Source organism: Chanodichthys erythropterus, chromosome 7 (genome assembly GCF_024489055.1).
Source record: "Chanodichthys erythropterus isolate Z2021 chromosome 7, ASM2448905v1, whole genome shotgun sequence".
Lineage (NCBI taxonomy): Eukaryota > Metazoa > Chordata > Actinopteri > Cypriniformes > Xenocyprididae > Chanodichthys > Chanodichthys erythropterus.
In genome coordinates, this window is record NC_090227.1 from 11365087 (window position 1) to 11387835 (window position 22749).

The window sequence follows — 22749 nt, forward strand, 5'->3', positions numbered from 1 at the left end:
CATGAATAGAAGCCGACCACACCATGATGTACTTCACAGCAGTCTGAGAGACAGCAGCTCTTTTATAAACCCTAGTGAGCTGCCTTGCTGTCTACTGCCTACACGCACAGCTATCTTCAAAGACAGCATGAACCTCATAAGTTGCTGATTTGTATTGCTCTAGTCTACATGGGCGACAACTCTGGGTGCCAAACAAACAGCACTCCTCGTTGTGAAGAATGTGGAGAACCTGACTCACAACTGGTTCCAAGTTTTATGTTAGCATCTTACTAAGCTATCAGATACTGAGCACACACATATTACAGGGATAGTTCACCCAAAAATTCTGTCATCATTTACACACCTCCAAACCTGTATGACCTTCTTGTCACAACATGGACAAACAACACTGATACATTTCTCAAAATATTATGTTCCAAAGAAGAAAGAAAGTAATGCAGTGTTGAAAAAACAAACCGAATTTCCATTTTTTTACAATCCCTTTAATAATTATGTGATGTGCTCAGTGTTTTTAAATTAAGATTATCATGCTGTTAGTCAAGTCACCTTTATTTATATAGTGCTTTATACAAGATTGTTTCAATAGCTTCACAGTAATAAACAGGAAAATAGCAATCAATGATGCAAATTTCATCAATGAGACATAAATTAAACGTAAAGCAGCTCTACAGAAGACAAGTGTCATTGTTGAGCTCAAGTTGGTTCAGTATTTATTCAGTTCAGCTCAGATCAATAACTGTGTTAAGTTCATCAATTATAAAACAAGAAGCTTCTACAGAAGACAATAATGTTAGCTAAGCAACATGCTAACATTAAACTCCAACATAAAACTATCCTTTTAAGTTAAATGGTACATTTCTAGATTGATTGAACTATTTAATTAATACTTTTCTCAATTTAATAAAATACATTTATAATAAACATTTGTCCATCCACCATCTTGGAAGGTTTTTTTTTTTTTTTTTTTCACTGCGCTTTGCATTATGGGACTGCTGCTTTAGAATTTGCTCAGAATCTTTGTTTGGTATCTTAAGCCGCTGTTCCACTAAAGGGCCGAACGGTTCTCATTGCGAAACCGTTACATTCCATGCCGATCCAGGCCAGCTGGTACGGTTACGGATTCATTTTCTACTGTGGGCCTGATAACGGCTGCTCTTTGCCAAGTCTGCAGTTTTCCCGCCAAATTGGGCTACTTTAACACTGTTGCCGTGGGTTGTTTTTCATGTCCGCGGGTTTAAGTGACCACAAATACCGTGATATTTAGCCCTTACCAGGGTTACCCCTCCAAAAACGCGTATTTTACCCCCCAGAACGCGATTTTTTACCGAGGGACTGTCCACTGAAACACGACAGAGGTAGTTTTGAGAAGCAACTGAGCGGGTTTTGTTGTGAAAACCTGGCAACCCTGCTTTGGAACTTGCAGTCTATGCTTTGGAATGTAATACAAAAGCATCAGTCGTTGCCTTGATAAGGCAAAGGTTTACTGAGGAAATGAGATGTAATGCTGCATTCCAGGCAGGTTTTTGAGCCCGTAAGTCATGACTTCAAACCACGACTCATGACTTTGTAGCGTTCCAGGCAAGTCCAGCCAAACTGCCTGAGTGTAAACAAACCAGCATGGCGGACTGTATGGGGCTTATGCTCATTTACAATTATTTCTATCGCCGAAAGTGCTTACTCCTTGCTTATTTGAGGAAAACGGAGGATGAAAATGGTGCATAAGGTGAGAGTAGCCTTATTTTACCGTGCACTTGCATAAACACAGCATCCTTAGGGGCTGCCATTGTTGTTTCGCGGGCTATGTGACGTCACAACACGTAACTGGGAGTACATCGATCTAGTACGAGTTCACGGGTGGAAGTCACGGGTTTGACTGCTTTTCCAGTGCACTTTCACGGGTAGGACGTTGGAAAAACATAGGTTACGGGTTGCCTGGAACACGGCATAAATAATGACCGCGTTATGGAGAATGACCGGATATTTATTTTAATTTTATTATTAATTTGCGTTTCCGTTGCTCAAATAGAGCGCTTAGCCAGCTACGGAGAAACTGGCAGCCAGGCAACAGACCTGAAGTGACCAATCCTGTGTGTCGACATCAGTTTACGCATTCTACCAGCACGATTCAGCATGGTTAGACAACCGTGCCGAGAATTCCGGGCCAAGAACGGTTTGTAATCGTGCCTTGCCGTACCAGGCTCCAGTGGAAACACAACTGGAACCGTTCCTTACCATTCTAAGAACCGTTCGGCACGATGGTGGAAAAGCGGCTTTAGAAGCTAGAATAAATATGCTCTATTAATTATCCTAAATTGCTGCCTAGGTAGGCAGCTGAATAGGTTTTGGGACAAAGCTAGTGTGTGTGTAACGTGGATGTCAGTGTGTTGTAATTGTCAGGGCAGTTTTCCCATGGACTGCCATGGTGTCTTTGTTCTCTGTTGTAAATACAAAGAGACTTTATCCATTCAGGATTCTGCACACTCTTCATGCCTGCTTTTCACCATTTCACCCTGTACACTCAATCCTACACAAATATCAGAAGACTGGTGATTATTTACTTTGCCTTATTTCTCATGGGAGGTACAATGTTGTCATTACTTCTGTTTTTGTCTGTGGAACGGTTGCAGTCTGCAACAACGTTCCCGCCTTGTCCCACTTTTAATCTGCAGTTAAAGTCTGTTTTCTATCTAGCAAACAAACACTAAAAAAATTACCTTAACACACGCATGAGGAACCTTTATGCCTCAGATTTACCTTAGCAAACTTTCCTCTCAGAGTTCAGTGGGGGCAGACTCCAAACTCACATAGCAACAAGCCCTGCGCTGTGATTGGACGGTGGCTTCCTGCCAAGTCGTTAATACAGTTTCCTGTCTGTGGGCCAGAGAGTGTCTGTGTGTGAGAGAGCAAACACACATTCTGTTTTGGGAAGATGCAGAGGCATCTGCAACCCAACGGCTTTTCAAAGTATACTTTGGGCACATATGTTAAACTCTTGGGTGTGGGCTAAAGCGAACCATGGGAAAAGCTCCATAAACTCACACAAACACATCAAAACACATGACTACAAACACACTAAGATTTATTGTATACTTATTGTGAGCTGAAAACAATTTGTTCTCTAGCATAGCTATTTAACCTGAGCTTTTAATCATGTTTGCAAACAGTCAATATGGATGTTACGTAAAGGTTTCTGAGGGCCGCGCAATTTCATTTACATAATTGAACAATTCTGTGGATCAGGGAACAGCCATTACACAAAATAGAACCCAGAGACTTCCATTTCTGTCATTATTTACCTTTGGATTATTCTAAAACCATATGATTTTCTTTCTTCTGTGGAACACAAAAGAAGATGTTTAACAAAATGTTAACGCTGCTCTCTTTCATATACCCTGAAAAAATAGGTGTACTTTGAAAAAAAAAATTCACTCAAGTGATGAGTAACAAACTGAAATTTTGAAGTAGACTGAAATAGTATTTTCTAGTAAGACATACTCCAATAACCTTTGTTTTAAACAACCAAACGGGCAAAAAAGTACAAGAAAACTATAGTCTGAAAGTAGTTGGTGCTTGACAGTATATGGAAGAAAGCAGCGTAAACATTGCTCAAACTATTTGTTTTTGTGTTCAATGGAAGAAAGAATGTCATGCCATGAATGTAAGCAAATTATGACAATTTCTTTTTTTGACTATCCCTTTAAGGACATGTACACACAAAAATTTAAGCACATGGCCTATTGCCAGGGCTATAACTGTCTCCACAAAGGCAGGAATCTGAAAAACAACCCTGGACCACAACATGTGATGCGTAACACATGTAAAACACCATCTGACTACATTTTAACTGTATTAACTATTACACTGCTTTTATCTGTGTTCAGAGAGTGACCTTGAGGCAGTAAGGCTGACAGTGGTGTGCATAGATGCTTTCATGAGAACTTGTTCATTCATTTAGAGTTTGAGTGGATGCGTGACCATGAGCGTCATGTTAAAAAGAATAAGCGACAGAGTGAAAACGTGAGGTGAGACAGAGACACTGGAGACGAGTGTTCGGTCTGAGGGCTTGTGCGAGATACCACAATGAATCACGTCTTTCATGCGCTGGGTATGTAACAGGATCAACTGACAACACACTTACTGGCAACAACAAAACCCAGACAAAAGAAAACACACAAAAGCTGTGGGTATGAGGCAAAGAGAAGTGCTTGGGGAGAATGACACAGACATCATTGTGTGACTGATAAATGCACAGGGAGTGATGAAATGGCTGATTTCAGTTGAGTTGCTGGGCTTAAGTTACCCAAGACAACACTACATTTTGAAATTTTCTGAACAAAGTGTAAGTGGTGGTCTAGGTGCTTGCTAGGAGCTGTGTGAAAAAAATTCAATCACATTCTGCACTCTAAACTATGGTTTGGATCTATCCTTCACAGTTAAAGAGATAGTTCACCTGAAAATTAAAATTCTGTCATCATTTACTCACCCTCATGTCATTCCAAAATTGTAAGACTTTCATTCATTTTTAGAACACAAATGAAGATAATTTTAATGAAACCTGAAATATTTCTGTCCTCCATTGCAAGTCCATTCACCCAAAACTTTCACGACTCAAAAACTTGTTTTGATTAATTCATTGTAGAATTAATTGATATGAATCGAGCTATTCAATCAAAGTCTTTTGAAGAGACACTATTGCTTTATATGATGAACATATTTACATTAGGTTTTATTTCAAATACAAGCACTGATCAACGCACATTAAATATGGTAAACAGGATTTTTGTGTGTTACGGAAAAACAAACCTAATTGGTTTTCACGTTATGCAAGCACATTTGAGCTTCCGTTTGCCATATTTGATGAGGTCTATGTACAGTATGTCCATTGATTAATGTATGTAAAAGCCTAAATTAAATGTTCACCATATAAAATGATCATGTCTCTTCAGAAGACTTTTTAAACCATTTAATTCACATATGGATACTTTTATGATGTCTTTATGAACTTTTTGAAGCTTGAAATACATATATTTTACTCTTACTTTACTATTTACTAATTGATGGATTACTTTACTAATTACTATCTACTAATTATACAATCATCATATAAATTTAACAGCATTTACAACACGTTTAACTTCTATAATGTGATGTATTTGAGACTGTAGGATTGTAGGTGTCTCTGGTTATTAATATGAATTTTCCCCACCCTGGTTTATTTAAAGGGATAGTTCACTCATTGAAGTATATTCGCGAGACATCACTGCCGTTGTCAGAGCGCGATCAGACCTCACTAACCGAGTGCTGAACGCAGTTGGACATAGTGGTGTATTGGAGGTAAAACATTATATAAATACTCTTCGGTTTCTTGCACAAACCGATCATTTCGTGTCTTAGGAGATCAATGTGTCGTCACGAGCCGCAGGGTTTAATTTGGATTTGTCTGTGCATGTTTTTTCGACTCTTATTGATTGTGTTCCCATTCACTCCCATTATTTTTTGACTGACAGACGGCAACGGTTAGAGTTAAAAATCATAATTTGTGTTCTCCTGAAGAAACAAAGTCAACTACATCTTGGATGCGATGCGGGTAAGCAGATAAACCTCAAATTTTCATTTTTGGGTGAACTGTCCCTTTAACAACAGAAATGTAATAATCAAATGTAAAAAAAAAAAAAAAAACACTGCTTAGTCTTCACTATGAATTAAATATTGATTCTTATTAAAGCTTCTAAAGTTATTCAGTCAAGAGCAGTGAGTGATTATTAGGCTGCTGTCACTTTAAGAGCTGCACGGAACCAATATATTGTTACATGCGCACTTTCTTTCTTAACTGTTTAGTCCGCTTAAGTCATAACTTTCTTTAGGTGAATACTTACTCACAAAGACTGGCATTTTTATATAATTTTGTGTATTTGGCCATATAAGCTGTCCGAGAGGTGGTTTCCTGTGAGCGTGAGTACTTCACTTATTGCATGTAATAACAATAAGCATGTCACAAGTATGTAACAGTCATGTGTCTAGTCTACTCTCTGCTGTCTACGTCGATCTAAACCATGAAAACTTTTTGTAATCTCTTGGAGTATTAAAATCATGCAGTTATCGCAAGCCATTGCAATATGTACATTTGCAGTATTTCAATATATCGTGCAGCCCTACATGAAACCCTGGAGTTTTGCAGGTCAAACATGCCCCAAATCAGTCAAGAGAGCTCAAAAAAGCACCAACTGCCTGAACTCAACCCTCAAACAGCCTGCAGGACCATCAGCCACCTGTCTGCTTACATTGAGCTTTACAACAGATCTCACACACAAACACACACCTGTCCCCAGACACATGCTATGAGGCCAGGTTGAGCAATCTCAGTGAAAAACAGAAGCCTGGTTCACCAACATAGTGTCACACAGTGAAAACTGAACTTTGACTTTGTGAAACCTGCCCTTAAATCAACATTAAAAGGAAATCAAAACAAAGTGGTGAAGATCAGTGTCAAAAATCTTAGCTTTAAAGTAAACACAAAACAGCTTTTGACCTATTTTATTAAGATAATTTGATAAAAACAGGATGTTTAAATTGGAAAACAAAAAATCCTTTGGGGACTGATTGGATCACAGAAAGTTTCCACTTTTGAGGAAGGTTTTTTTTTTTTCTCAAAATATCCTAATGGTAGTGCTTTTAAAATCTATTTTTATTTGCTATTATTATCGTATCATTACATTCATTTAATAGCAGTTAATGTTAAGGTATTAATAATACCTGACATAAAAAAAAAAAAAAAAGATTACTAGGTAACATCAGCTAAAAAAAAAGTTGGTTTAGAGGCAGAGCATTTTGATGAAAGATTATATATTCTTTGGAAGAACATGCACAAATGAATCATTCACAAGACCAGGAACATTTACAGCCAATTCTGATTTCATGTTGACTTTATACAAAGCTGATTAGTGATGGACTTCAGGTTAACTAGAACAGTGCATCAAATAACTAACAACCTATTTAATATTAAAGCCACGAAGCACTGGGTCAGACAAACATCTTGTATGTGCCAAAAACAGAAACTACTAATAAAACTATCAACTAAGACACCAGTCCTCAATTCTGCTTCGTGTTGAAACGTCCTGCCATAACTTGGCATGCTTAAAGTGACCCATTGTCACAAGGGAGCGTGTGTGTATATTTTCCACAGCCCTCGATCAGCTGATTTCAGCTGAGTATTTGAGATGCAGACAAACCAGGCCACCCGTGCAACTGATCCCTGTTGTCAGTAGCAACAGAGGAAAATATAAACACTGTGACTTTGAAGAGAGCCGTGCAGATCTGCTTTTACAGTGGTTTGGAGTATTGACTATCAGAGGATGATAATTTGCAGGTAATTTGAGGCAGAGGGGACAGGTATACCCTCAGGCCCACAGTATGAGAGAAAAACAGCTGAAATACACCCAAGACATCATCAAGGGTGAACCAGATGTGAGCAAAAAGCTTCTGAGTAACAGTGATAATGAAAGGTCACACCTTGTGTCCAGTGATGGAACAGGTTAAGAGGTTTAAGCCTCCACTGAAACTCAGGGCAGAAAAATAAGATTGGTCAATTTCTGTTTTAAGGTTTTTGAGGAAAAGGCGAGGCAAAGTATAAGGAGAGTTGGGCTCATACAAGCAAGAAATTTAACTACACTCTTAAAAATATAAGCTCTTTATTGACATTGATGGTTCCACAAAGGACCTTTTAACATCCATGGAACATTTTCATCTGACAAAAGTGGAAAAATGTGCTTAGGATTATTCAAATGTTCATCACACTAAGAAAAAAAGTTTATTTTCTTTTTACTTAGGGTGTGTTCATACTTGGCAGGTTTGGTTCAATTAAAACAAACTCTGGTGTGATTGCTTTGTTAGTGCAGTTAATTTAAATTAAGCCCAAAGTATAGGCCTAGTTCACTTTTTACACGTTTGCGCAGCGCATTTAATTGTTTTTGCAGTAATTTGTTTATCCACAAGGTGGCAACCGTGCCCTAGGGGGGGTCGATTCATAAGGTAGTCGTAGAAAAACTAAACAGAACAGGTGAACGCATGCAAGCTACAGTGATGATGGAGGCCTATATAGACGACAAAAAATACCCTCATTACCCTCAACTCTAGCATGGAAGAATACAAAGATGTTTACATAGGTTGTAACTCGTGGCGAGAGACTGCTCAAAACTGCGCATACATTGAATGCCTGTGTATGCGTACGAGTCAAATGAATTATATTTCGTAAGGCTCAGGCTGAGCGCTTGACTATTCGCCTACAGTAAAGTATACCCTGGGCTTAAGAGTGAACGCTGCCATCCGAATCTTGGTGCACACCAAACAAGCAGACCAAGACCACTGAAAAGGTGGGTCTTGATCTTCTTTCAAACAAACTCTGGTGCAGTTCAACTGAAATATGAATGCAACACGGACCAAAGACATCTAAACCAGGGGAGCCCAATCCTGTTCCTGGAGATCTACCTTCCTGAAAAGTTCAGCTCCAACCCTTATCCAACACACCTGTCTGTAATTATGAAGTGCTTCTGAAGATCTTAATTAGCTGGTTCAGTTGTGTAGATCTCCAGGAACGGGATTGGGCACCCCTGATAAATGCACTAAAAACAGGATGTGATGTCACAAGATGCGACCCTAAAAACCACAGAATGCTCAAGCATACCTGGTTCTTCTCATCATATGAGATAAGTTGTCCATTACAGTTTGGTACAGGCATTGGAAACGCCACCTCCTAGCTGCAGATCTTCATTTGTGTTCAATTCCTGGAGCTGTTTTGACTCCTTTACACATTTTATAAGCTCTTCAAAAGTTCTCAGCTGATAAAAATAACATCATATGTACACACATACAACAAGTGCATTTAGCCCATCATACAGCATTGTTTTGGATGTTTATTAAGTTCTGTCGCAAAAAGCTTTTTTTTTTTTTTTGGTTCGGTCGTAAAAAATGACAGTATAACACTAATCAAACCTTTTCTGGTCCAGACCAAAAGAATGAAGAGAACCGAATTACAAGTGTGAACACATCCTTGAAATGGTTCTTCTATGGCACTTCTGTAAAAAACCCTTGTAGTGTAAAGACTTATTTAAAGGGGTCAATATAAAACAAATTTTAAAAGTTTATTTTATTATGAAAATATATTGTAACTTTCAGACATTCTTAGAAAACAAAACAAAAAAAAAAAAACAGCTCAAAACTGTTGATGTTGGATAGCCCCATTTACATAAGATGCAGATTACTGTCTTCGGCCTAGGAAAAGCTTGCTGTCGGACAAAAATCCATGCTTATATCATGATGATACAATGTCCAAACATCAAGGCAATAGCCTACCATGCTACATTTTTGTTAGTAAATTCTGAAGAGGAATTTAGATTTCTCCTGTAAACACAAGAAGAAAAATCCAATAATTGAATACTCAATCATAATAAAACATTCAACTATGATTTCGCCTAAAAGATCCAAGTTATTCTCTGAGATAAAAGCTTATTGATTTTAAAATCATATATTAAATGTTACCACAATGAATAGACTGCTGCAGTAGAGAAAGATCAAATTGATAGTAACAGCACTTGTTTAATGTATTCCGATATGGGTCACCAATTACGAGTGTGGAATCGAGTGTGGAAAAGTGATATGTTACAGGTTGTTACACAGTTTGTCTTCTCATACACTTGTCCTTGCCTTTGTACAAAGATAACACATAATTCCACTTTTGTATGTGTCCCAGAATTCCCAGCCCATGAGAAAGAAAGGCCTTTCCCTTCTACTTCTATCTTAAAGACATCATATTTAATAGTAGTAAATCATAAGTGTTATCTAATCCAGCAGATCTAAAGCAATATTTTAAATTCAAAGAAGCTCATCACAGATGAATTTCAGGATGCCTCAGAGACAACCTCGCACTTTCTCCTCATATGCTCCCCCCGGCTGCTTCACGCTAGCTTATTTTAAATGAGAGCAACAGAGGCGCAGCAGACGGTGGCAAATCTCATCGTAAACCAAAGATGTTTACCAAAAAGCACTCACTGAGCTGAAAAATGAACATTAAACTGATTCTCAGCACAGCTTTTGAAAACACTGCTTTATTTAAATGCAGATATGTTCAGAACATAGTGAGGGGATTTGCTATGCTTTTCAGATAAAAATGTTTAGTCCATGTCAATCACCTTTATGCTATCATCTATATGCTCGTGTACTAGGGGTGTAACGGTACACTATAATAACAGTTCAGTACGTACCTCGGTATTGAAGTCGGATTCGGTACAGCAGGAGGGAGGAAACGAAACATAAACCTGCTTTTTTTCTTTTTTATTAAACAGTGGTTTACTTAAATTGTGTCTGTCTTTAAATAAATTCAATTATAATTAAAAATTTCTTAAGGTTAAAAAATATGCTAATTCTGTAAACTATATATAGGAAGCACGTTCTTGCATATTACTACAATATTAAAGATTACAATTATCAACAGAGTGCAAATTAAATTAAGCTATTTATTTTAAATATAATCAAAACACACAAAAATTGTATGCAAACATGTAAATTGCATATCAGGCAGTTTTTGCATTAATTTTTAAATCTGTTTCTACTGCAATTCGATGTTAAAATATATTCATTGACACAGTGGAAGTCATAACTTGTTTTCAAGATTTATTTAAACATACATTAAACAATCAAGACAGGTTAAGTAAAATATAATGAATAAATAGGCTAATATAGGCTAATATATGTAGTGAAATAGTTAACTTCTCTAGCGAACTAACAAGATGTGGAGAATGAATGGCATTTCTGAGGTAAAAGCTACTTGACATATTGTTTACCAGCTGTTTCACTGATGTCTTTCCACGGTTAAAACACTGAGTGGTCACACGAGATATGTTTCAGTAAGCTGTACTGCATCTTTAAACATACCTTCAGATGTTCATTTAAGTTTATTCTGTAACTAGTATTAAAGAGGAAGAGATGATCGCATTCACTCACGCTCCGCGCTGAAATGAGGCGCCTCTACAGTGATCTGTCACGCCACATCAAAGAGCAACAAAACAGCATTTATTGTTTGAATTTTATGATAAAATGGACAGAATTTCAGGGATGAGACTTTGCTTCTTATCGAAAGTAAAAAAAAAAAAAAAAAAATCACAAAGCTTATTGCGATAATTGGTGGTTAATTGTGGTTAAAAGTGGTTAATTGGCTTTACAACTCTACTCATCGGTACACGTGTACCGAACAGAAAGGCGCGTTCCGAAAATTTTCGGTATGAATGTGTGTACCGTTACACCCCTACTCCTAAAAGTTTAGACATATGCATGCAAAATGCGCAATCTTTATCTTTCGACAAAATGGACCAACATTATTGATAATCTTGTTTGCAGGGGTGTTTAAGTTGTCCAATTAAATGCTCTCTGGAATGAGAATGTCCTTCAATACATAATGTCCTTCAATAGAAATAGCAAGCATAAACCGTGGTTCCTGACTGCAATGTAAGCTAACACTATAAAAATAAAAAAGACAGTTGTCACAGCCCAACATTTTTATTTGTAAATACATAACCACAGGAATGAAAACTGTGCTCGTAAAAACATTTCATGGGGTCTTTAAGGAGAAAAAAAGTAGTCATGCACTCATTTTAAAATTTTTCTAATACCGATAAGTTGATCATTTTATTCATGTCAGATAAAGATATTTAGCTTATAATAAAATTATACATTCTGTTTAAAAAATAAAATGTTAAAAACTAAATCAATCATTTTAATTCTTGTTTAGTCTTTCCATTTCAAATAGCCCATCTAATCTGTTGAATCAAACAGTCAATTCATTGTAAATTAAACTTAGCATTTGTTTGAAGTCGGTATGAAACAGAAGTTATGCTAGTCATTTCTTAACTATTGTGAAGTATATTCTAGTGAAATGGCTTCTCGAACAAGACAAAATGTAGGCCGGGGACACAGAGAGAAACACATGCAAGGTCTGAGGTCAAATGAAATGAATTTGTTTTCCACTCCAGATATACACTTTTCAAAATAATGTTAATGTTACATTTTAGAAATGATACATGACAATAATTTGAATGTAGCTTTTGTAAAAACTATAAAGAAAAACATAAATGTGCCAAAAACGTACACAACTAGTATTTCCAGTGTTAACTAGCAGCAGCAGTATAATTTAGTCGACTAGTTGACCAGACTCACACATTGCTAGTTTTTAAATTATTGGTGCTATTGGTAACTGTAAGTGAGCATTAGATGATGGCAAATGTAATCTAAATGTAAAAATAGAAGAAATGAGCATGCTCAATTATATATCCAACACTGGCCAATAACCAATAATGTCTCATGTGTATTTAAAAAAAAAAAAAAAAAGGCAAAGACTAGGCTGGGTTTTGCCAACCTACAGTATGATAATCATGACACGTTATGATTCATACTGTGATGCATCATGATATAGTAGGACTGCACTTGAAACTGCAGCAAATACACAAAAGTCACCCAGCATGTCTGACAGAAAGTCAATCTGTGGAATCAGTCACTGTTTGTTTCACTCACTGTACAATGTGGCGACAGTGAGAAATGCAGATGTCAGATTTTGTGTTTCTGCTTCTTCATAACGTAAATTAATGTAGAAGACATGAATAAAAAACATGTTAATTCTTTGTGAGAATTAACTTTGTTTCTATTGTGAGAAAAAGAATCACGTTACATGATCGTATCTGCACTGCGCTAGCTATATGTCAGCCAGATACCAGACAGCATTCATGCTCTCAAAAAGGGCAAAATCAATGTACTTGATGATGGAACACAAAAATGCAAATAAGATGACACTGAAAATGCAAATGAGATGCCATTCATTTTGTTTGCATAGCTGCTCTTTTGTCCATACAGGTCCTACTAGCTGAGGTATTAGCACAGTCGAGGTTCTCAGGTGTGGTCGGGTTGTGTTTACGTATACAGCTTGTACATATTCCAATAATAGAAACGCCCACAGTGAGTGTTTACACCAACAGAGAGATGAGCTACAGGTCCAGATGGCCCCCTCGCTTCATGCTGACTCTTCTGTGTGTGCAGCTATTTAGGTGAGAGTGCTGGTCTAGAAACAGTTTCGCCTTTCCTGAACCTGCCCTTCATCATGCTGAACCAAGCCACGGTGGTCATCACTAAAGATCACAGCCACACAGGAACTGATGTCATCACGCTTGCCTGCCCCCCAGCTGAAAGAGCAAATGGTCATGTGAGAGAGAGAGGTTACGTAAGTCTGCTGACTGTTTCCACACTCCAAAGACAGAGACTGTGGAGAACAGTAGAAATATGCCTCACTTGGGTGAATCTCATAAAACCTGTTAAGGTCATGTTCGAGTTACATTTCACCCAAAATAAAAAAAAAAAAAAGAAGATTTATATTTTTTTAAAAGATTACACAATTTCTATTATACAGCTCATTTACTGCAGTGTGAAAAAAAGGTTACATTTAAATTGTGAAATATTAACATCACAGAAGCATTTTTTTGCACTGCCTTTAATTTATGATCATTTAGATTTCTTAACTACATTATTACTATTCTGAGTCCCACCCCAAACTCACACCATTGGTTGAGGCAATGTTGCTACACAGCAAAATCCCCAGAGTTAAATCAACTCTGCTCAGAGTACATATGGTCCCTCTCTAAATAGTGTTAAAATAACACTGAAGCAGAGTTAAATTTAGTGAGATAATTAAGCAATTAAGTAATGATTGCGCAGTAGTGATGAACACCTGCTGTTAACAAGCAGAATCACTGAAGAAGTAAAAAACACAAGAACTACAAGTGACTTAAGTCACAGCCTTATTAATTGCTTAATTATCTCATTAAATTTAACTCTGCTTCAGTGTTACTTTAACACTATTTAGAGAGGGACCATATGTACTCTGAGCAGAGTTGATTGAACTCTGGGGATTTTGCTGTGTATATCGTGCTGCTCAAATAAAAAGATTACAATTTTATTTGGTGCAACAGGGGTGCAAAAGTTGCATTTAAAAAAAATAATAAGAATAATGTCACAATTTATTCAAAATATATATTTATTATTATTATTATTGGTTGGAATAAAAATTGATAGCTGCATTTAGTTACCACAACTTAAAATTCAACATTAGAACAAATGTGATGTTTCTACAAAAAAAAAAAAAGTGTTTTTGACTTAAAATTTTAAGTTTAGTTAACTTTAGTTTTAGTAATAGAGGTATTTGTTGTTTCTTTGGCAAGCAAAGTTTTATGGGGTAGGGTTGCCAGCCCAACGCCCAACCCTCCTCCTTTATCCAGGCTTGGGACCGGCACTGTCAGAGTTTCCTCTTCCAGAGGCCGAGTCATCATCGTCATCATTGACCATTTCCATCATCGTCAAATTTCGGCTATACGATTCTATCGTTCTGTCAACTGTCAGCATGTCGGCTCATGTTCAGAATAAGGTAAATGCCTTTCATTATGAAAATGTCGTATCCTCAAAGTAAACTACACTGACCAATTTCGAAATTAAGTGGTGCGGCGACAGAGTGGATTCAACAGGCTGGACATCATAGTTGTGGTACGCCAGCTCCGTTTGGCAGGGCATATCTCAGAGCCTCCCTCATGAGGCTATGAACTGGATTCCACTAGTCAGTAAACGTGGATGTGGTCGCCCCCGTATCACCTAGCGCCGCACTTTCATAGCCAACCTTAAAGGGTCAGTTCACCCAAAAATGGAATTTCTGTCATTAAGTACTCACCCTAATGTCATCCCAAACCCGTAAGACCTTTGTTTCTCTACGGAACACAAATTAAGATATTTTTAATGAAATCCGAGGGTATCTGATCTACACATAGGCAGCAACGACATTGCATCTTTTGAGGTCCAGAAAGGTAAGACATTGTTAAAACAATGATATTATGAAGCAATGAGAATACTTTTTGTGCAAAAAAACTAAACAAAAATAACTTTATTCAACAAATTCAACAGGGGACAGACAAATTTGTTGAATAAAGTTATTTTTCTTTTGTTTTTTTGCACAAAAAGTATTCTTGTCGCTTCATAATATTAAAGTTTAACCACTGTAGTCACGTCGACCTGGACCTGAAAAGGTGCAATGTCGTTACTGCCTATGTGTGGATCAGATACCCTCGGATTTCATCAAAAGTATCTTAATTTGTGTTCTGAAGACAAACTAAGGTCTTACGGGTGTGGAGCGACATGAGGGTTAGTACATAATAACAGGAATTTAATTTTAGGGGGAACAAACCCTTTAAAGTCATTGATACGTCATCGGATGAAGCCTTAGCCACTACAATGGATAGACGTTGATGGAGAAAACTTGTCGCACGATGTGCTCGTGAGCATGGGAGGAACTAAGTCTAAGTAAGTAACTTTAGTTTAGTTAAGTTGGATATTTAAGTTATCTCGACAAATTTTAAGTTGTTATAACTAATTGCAGCAAACAAAATGAAAATAAAAAAATAATTGCTGGTATATATGAGCCCATAAAGTGTGTATGCATGCTCTTCAGTTGGCTTATGAGAACATTTTTATGTCAATATTTGCCTTTTAAAATCCCGATTCATTCCTCAGTTTTAAAATGGGATGAAATTCATGGAATTTAGGATCAAACCTGTATGTGTGTTTTATAATTGAAACCCCTGAATATGTTTTCTAGATTTTAATTTATTGTATAAACTGCCTATAAGCATTTTAAACAATGTCTGATTCTCCTACGAAGGATTTAAACGTGGTGGGCTCTTCTTTGGTGACAATTTAATCCCCGGTAAAGCAAAACAAAGAAGCAAACAATGTGCAAACTAGCAACCATTAACACACCTAAATTCCCAACGCATTGGGTGTATACACACATGCTCGCACCACCCAGCTCAAGGGAAACTGTGTCAAAACCAACAGCTGTTCGACTTTAAGGCGAGACACTCCAAAATCTCCCAGCTGACTAAAGTAGGCCTGCTCCAACTGGTTATTCCAGAACTCTGACAAAAATATGACATCATTTCTCCACGGTACATGTTTCCACATGGCCTTCACAACTCAAAGTTCCTGGATCTACTAGTAGCTTTCCACCTCATGATATCATGGACAAAGACTTTTATATCACACACAAACAAAAAGAAATCTAAATGCTCAACTGAATCAGTCCTGTGTGCTGCCATTAAGCTCTCATATGAGATGGAACGGATTTTTAGTCATGGTCAAGAACCTGTGTTATCTCTATATAAAGTGCTTACAGTTTTAAAATAACTCACCTAAGAATGAAAATTCTGTCATATTTTACTAAGAGAAAATCCACTTTCATAGAAGCAGAATGAACAATGTTCAAAACCTCTGATTTTCACAAAAGAAAAGGAATGACATGGTTGTGAGTGAGTGAGTGAGTGAGTGAGTGAGTGAGTGAGTGAGTGAGTGAGTGAGTGAGTGAGTGAGTGAGTGAGTGAGTGAGTGAGTGAGTGAGTGAGTGATAACAGAATTTTTTGGGTCAGCTATCCCTTTAACAATCTATTCTGATCAACCGGTAACCAGCGCTGGATCAATAATGCTGAGCAAAGATAAAAAAAGAAAACGTGTTTGTTTACATGCCAAACAAGAGATGTTTATTGGTGTCAGCTCCAGACAAATTGATTTTCAGCTGTGATAGAGTCCAAAGGAAGCCACATGATCCTGTTACATGTCTGAGCTTATTGCGAGTGTCACCCTAGTGCCAGAAACAAGAAAGCGTCACAGAATCCCTGTTCAAAAACAGCAGTCTTAAAAAAGGAAGCTCCTTAATGAGATATTCTGAAAAGTGTGCAAAGAGTTTGGTGCATTGTTTTAAGTTCTAGTGTAAAAAGGAAAGAAAGCAACTAAGCAAGAGAGAGTGCTGGTGGAAGTGAACAACCTGCTATTTTCATCACTGGAACAGTACGTTCCAAATAACAATAGCACAGAAGGGATGTCATATCTTCTCCAAAACAGTCTTTTGACTGTAATCAACTCTCATTTGAAGAGCCAAACAGACCCAAGAGGTCTCTAATCCACTGAGAGAAATCCAATAGAGGGAAATGACTCTGAAGACACCAAAGGAATGCGGCCAGCTCATTCCATTTTTAAGAATATTTTTGTAACAAAATTGAGATCCAACAAAAATATTTCTGGATAGTCAAGCCTGTTTGTTGGCTTTTGTAAATTGGCAGCTTTGGCTGCGGCAGTAGGGGCAAACCACAGTCACGGGGGCCAAATTACATCCAAACATGACTCCAGTCTGTCCAAACATGGAAGCTTAGAAGCAAGAGTACAGCAGTTAAATAGATCATCATCTAGATATAGTGGCTATCAAACAATGTGTGGTTACATTTCAAAACATTAATTGCTTAGTGAACCCTTTGAGTGCAGTAAACATGTCTTACATTTTTCTCTGAAAGAAGAGGGACAACACATTTACATGGGGGAGGGAGTGAGGACAGGTAATGTCATGCAAATCTAGGCAGGTCACTAATGTAATGCTAGTCACTTTTTTTTTAAGCGGTTATTCACCTAATTCTTCAGAAAGAAATAACTCACATAATGTTTATGTTTTAAACCCATACCCAACAGAAAGCAAACCTAACCCCCATCCCAAAACAACAACAACACCACCTTACTAAAGCAAGCACATGTCAAACTAAAACAAATCTTATATAGCCAAACAAAACATATGTTGGCCTACCTAGCAAAAGATAAATCTGAGAAAAAAAAACTACCTGACCAAAACAAACCCATACCCAACAGAAAACAAACCTAACCCCCACCCCCAAAAAACAACACCTAACTAAAACAAATCTTATATAGCCAAACAAAACATATGTAGGCCTACCCAGCAAAATATAAATCTGAAAAAAGCTACCTGACCAAAACAAACCCATACCCAACAAAGAGACATACCCATACTCAACAAAACCAACCTGTACCCAACCAAAACAAACCCATATCCAACAAAAACAAATCTTTGCCCTCCCAAAAATAAAACATGTACACCTAATATTAACGTGCATGTACAAATTAACGACATGGTCAGTTGAGATCACGCTCTTATATAACAGAGTGGACATTTCTGAAGAGTGTGAAGGGGAGAGTATGTCAGCGGAAAAAAACACAAACACAACATACAGCACAGCACACACAGCTGATCTAGGACGCTTTGTTCCCTTCAGAAAGCGACGTATATAGCATTTACAGCGACAAAAAAAGACAGAATGTTACATTTGAACATAATCAAAGCACATGCATGAAACAATGAAACAAACACACTGCAGCGCCGTGACGTCACGACCCACAGACCGATGACATTCAAACACTGTAATCACGCAAGCATTTTCTTTTCTTTTTTTTTTTAAATTTTACCTCTGTCAGGTTTCATGTTGGTCACAGACACCGTGATCCCCTCCAGGATGCCTTCAGTCCGTCTTCCGTCTTCAGATCTTTGTTTAGACTTTAAAACTCGTCCTTTAGACATCGGTTAGCTATCGATCTGGCACACAGCCATTCGGATATCAATGATTTGAGCTGTACGATCAAACGTAGATCTATACGCCACTGTATGTTAGAGTCCAGTGGTCTGATGAACTAGTTCACCAAAACACCAGCGTTCTACTTAAATAAGCATGCAATTATCATCTCTCGTCTCTATCTAGCTAAATATCCCAGACCTCCGCCGCCAGTCGACTCATTGCCGATGCCAAACGAGCTCCAGTACCAACACAGTCTCCTGTGCCACTGATCTGCTCAAATTAAAGCCATATGAGACGTATCGGGGTCGCCTGGATCATCATCCCCAAGCCTATGGACAGCTAGATCAGACCCAGGACAGGTAGAAGAGACACTAAAAAGGAACCACCAACATCATCTCCTCCAGACTGGAGAAACGTTACGTGGCGGTGATGACTCTGACTAAAGCCAACAAGAAGTGGCTCATAGCTCTAAACCCCCTTCTCGACCACTTAATCATAAACCCTCCCTATAAAAACAGAACAATACTGGTGACGGAAGGACTTGGTTAAGTGAGACAACTAGTTCAACAAACTGTCTATATAAAGCGACTGCAAAAACCCAGCGATGACGAACCCTAAATCGAAGTTTACGAGCTGTCTAAACGATATCTCGGAGATTAAATGATCAGCAGGGACAAAGCTCATGTTCTCTCTCTCCCCCTCTCTCTGCTTGTCAAAACAAATGCAGGAGGACAGCCTCTAAGTCATGTGTCCCAACAACAGCTCGTCCCGCCCCCAGGCTGTACGTCACTTCCGCCCGGCACTGGCTTGAACTCGTTGCCGCGGCAACGCGTGAACATAACCCACTTAGCTTAACACTTTTAGCTTTAACGAGGCCCACTTTTGTTCACGTTTGAAATGTGTGTGAACGTTTGACAGCAAAATGTGGCTCGCCATTAACACTGTAAAACTTGACATAGCCTATGAAATATTAGTCTGAATTTTTTCATTAACCTTTAGTCAACATATATGTATTTTATGTTTTGTATCATGATACATCAGGTTATATGGCCCATATAGTAGGCCTGTAAATTAGTGAGATTACCCTTACAAAAAAAAGAAGTATGCTACTCAAGCCTATACTTTTATTTGTAGCCTTCCATTTCAGTACTTATTGGGACTTAATTGTCCAATTTTTTATTTAGAAAATATACTTTTAAAGGAGTAGTACACTTTCAAATGAAAATTACCAGAAGCTTTATCCTCAAGCCATCATAGGTGTATATGACTTCCTTCTTTCTGATAAACACAATCAGAGATATTAATAAATATTGGGATGCATCCGAGCTTTATAATGGCAGTGAACGACAAGTATGAGCTGAAGAAAGTGTCTCCATCCAGTTCCATCCATCATAAACATCTTCCACAACGCTCCGGGGGGGTTAATAAAGGCCTTCTGAAGCAAAGCAATGTGTTTGTGTAAAGAAAAAAATCCATATTTCTGAATAGTTTTCTCATAGTTCTGAAGTAAAATATCTAGCTTCCGCCAGACCGCTTTCCGTATTCAAATTACGAGGGGGAAAAAAACAGAACTGGTGTCGCGTCAGTTAAGTTTTATATGGAAAAGTTAAAGGAAGCCGGTCTGGCGGAAACTAGATATTTTACTTCATAACTTGTTAAATATGGATACTTTTTTTACACAAATGCATTGCTGAACTTCAGAATTAAAGGGTTAGTTCACACAAAAATTAAAATAATGTAATTTATTACTCACCCTCATGCCGTTCCACACCCGTAAGACCTTCGTTCATCTTCGGAACACAAATTAAGGTATTTTTGTTGAAATCTGATGGCTTAGTGAGGCCTGCATAGCCAGCAATGACATTTCTTCTCTCAAGATCCATTAATGTACTAAAAACATATTTAAATCAGTTCATGTGAGTACAGTGGTTCAATATTAATATTATAAAGCGACGAGAATATTTTTGGTGCACCAAAAAAACTAAATAACGACTTATATAGCGATGGCCGATTTCAAAACACTGCTTCATTAAGCTTCGGAGCTTTTGTGTCAAATCATGATTCGACTGCTGAAATCACGTGACTTTGGCGCTCCGAACCACTGATTCGACACAAAAGATTCATAATGCTCCGAAGCTTCCTGAAGCAGTGTTTTGAAATCGGCCATCACTATATAAGTCGTTATTTTTTTGTTGTTGTTGTTTTATTTGGCGCACCAAAAATATTCTCGTCACTTTATAATATTAATATTGAACCACTGTACTCACATGAACTGATTTAAATATGTTTTTAGTACATTAATGGATCTTGAGAGAGGAAATGTCATTGCTGGCTATGCAGGCCACACTGAGCCATTGCATTTCAACAAAAATATCTTAATTTGCGTTCCGAAGATTAACGAAGGTCTTACGGCTTGAGGGTAAGTAATAAATTACATTATTTTCATTTTTGGGTAAACTAACCCCTTAAGGCCTTTTTTAACCCCCGGAGCCATGTGGAGTATGTTTATGATGGATGGATGTGGATAGAGAAACTTTCTTCAGCTCATACTCGTTGATCCCACTCACTGTCATTATAAAGCTTGGATGCGTCAGGATATTTATTAATATTTCTCTGTTTCTCTGTGTTCATCAGAAAGAATAAATTATACACCTAGGATGGCTGGAGGGTGAGTAAAGCTGGGTAATTTCTATTTGAAAGTGAACTAATCATTTAAGTGTACTATAAAGTCGGCATGGAACAGTAGTTGCAATACAGTCTATCCCTATTGTGACTGAAATCTGAGTGAAATGGCTTCTTGAACAAGAAAAAAATGTAGGATGAGATTTGATTTTGTCCATCGGAATTGATAGAATCTTTGGGTGGTTGCAGTTTGCTATTGGTGGATCTCATATGATTGACAGGTTGACAGTTAATGCGTCATCAGAGAAAAGATGCTGCTGCACAAGGGAAGGTAAGTTATTTTGATTAAAGATTAAAGGGCACATGAATTTGTAAATAATAATAATATTAATAATAATAATAATAATAATAATGTGCTAGAATAAATCATTTATTATAAATACTGCAATAGTATAATACTGCAATTAGTTTTGATTTCATATGTTGACTAAGTGTAACCGTAGTAGTTTTGAGTAGGGTACAGAATTACAAAGTTCTTATTTAGTATTGCAGCTATATTAAGTGAACTTTAAGTATACTAGCTTAATAGTTATGTACTTCTAGCAAACTTTTTGCAACTAAATAGTGGGCCAATTTATTCAGCCTTTACTCACTTTTGAAATAGTACACATAAAAACTACTAGTGCACTGCAAATAGAATACTTACTACATAAAGTATACTTTTTACTTTCTTTTAAAGGAGCAAAATGTAGAATTCAAAAACAGTTACTAGCGACACCGGTGGCCGATAAGTGAACTCTCTGCAGCCAGCAACTTTGCTCGTGCTCATGTAGAGCACTGTACGTGATTCGATGCCCCAATAAACTCACAGATGTTATTTTTCGTTTTTGCTTATAAGTAAAAATTACTTACAAATACCTTTGCAGCGACCTACTGTTAAGGAATATCCAGACACTGTCCACGCTGCTGAGAGGGATGTTTAGATGTATATGTGCTGTGCACTTTATTCAACAACAAAAATTACAGCGGTGAGAAAGTAGCAGTTAAACTTGCAATATGTAAGAATTTTGCAGTAAAATATCCAAAAACCACTAGGCCAGTGTTATATATTTGGTTCACTTGAATACTTACAACATCCCAAATTTTTGCAACTGTTATCATGAGAAAATGTCTCAGGTTACGTATGTAACCATGGTTCCCTGAGAGGGAATGAGAAGCTGCGTCAAGCACTTTTGGAAAGCCTCTGCATGATTGCTTCATGAAGCACGTGAAATCTGTCCAATGGCATGACAGAATGTCATAGGCGGGTGACGTCATGACCAGGAAACTATAAAGCACACCTGACCCAAACAGAGTTAGCTTCTGAAAGGTCGAAGTAAGTCTATTACAGGCATGCAGGGAGTATGGCAACGTGACGCAGCGTCTCGTTCCCTCTCAGGGAACCATGGTTACATACGTAACCTGAGACATTCCCTTTCAAGGGAACTCGCGCTGCATCAAGCACTTTGGGAATGAGATACCCACGCTGCCATAAAACCAAGTGCCTGTCCGTGTGAAACTGTCCAGTGCACACTAAGACACCAGCACTCTTGACCCCGGGGTCGAAGGCACATCTAGTTTATAAAACCTAACAAACTTCTTGGAG

General features: G+C 37.7%; 1 protein-coding gene across 1 annotated transcript in view; it reads right to left on the bottom strand.

The window, feature by feature from the left end:
• The window catches only part of atosa (atos homolog A), a 47237-nt gene extending 28061 nt beyond the window's left edge, over window positions 1-19176 (bottom strand). Inside the window, exon 1 of the mRNA XM_067389828.1 lies at window positions 18376-19176. Within this exon, the coding sequence (XP_067245929.1) occupies window positions 18376-18487 (112 nt within the window). The 5' untranslated portion in view covers window positions 18488-19176. The remainder of the gene's footprint in view (window positions 1-18375) is intronic.
• Between the last annotated feature and the right edge of the window lie 3573 nt (window positions 19177-22749).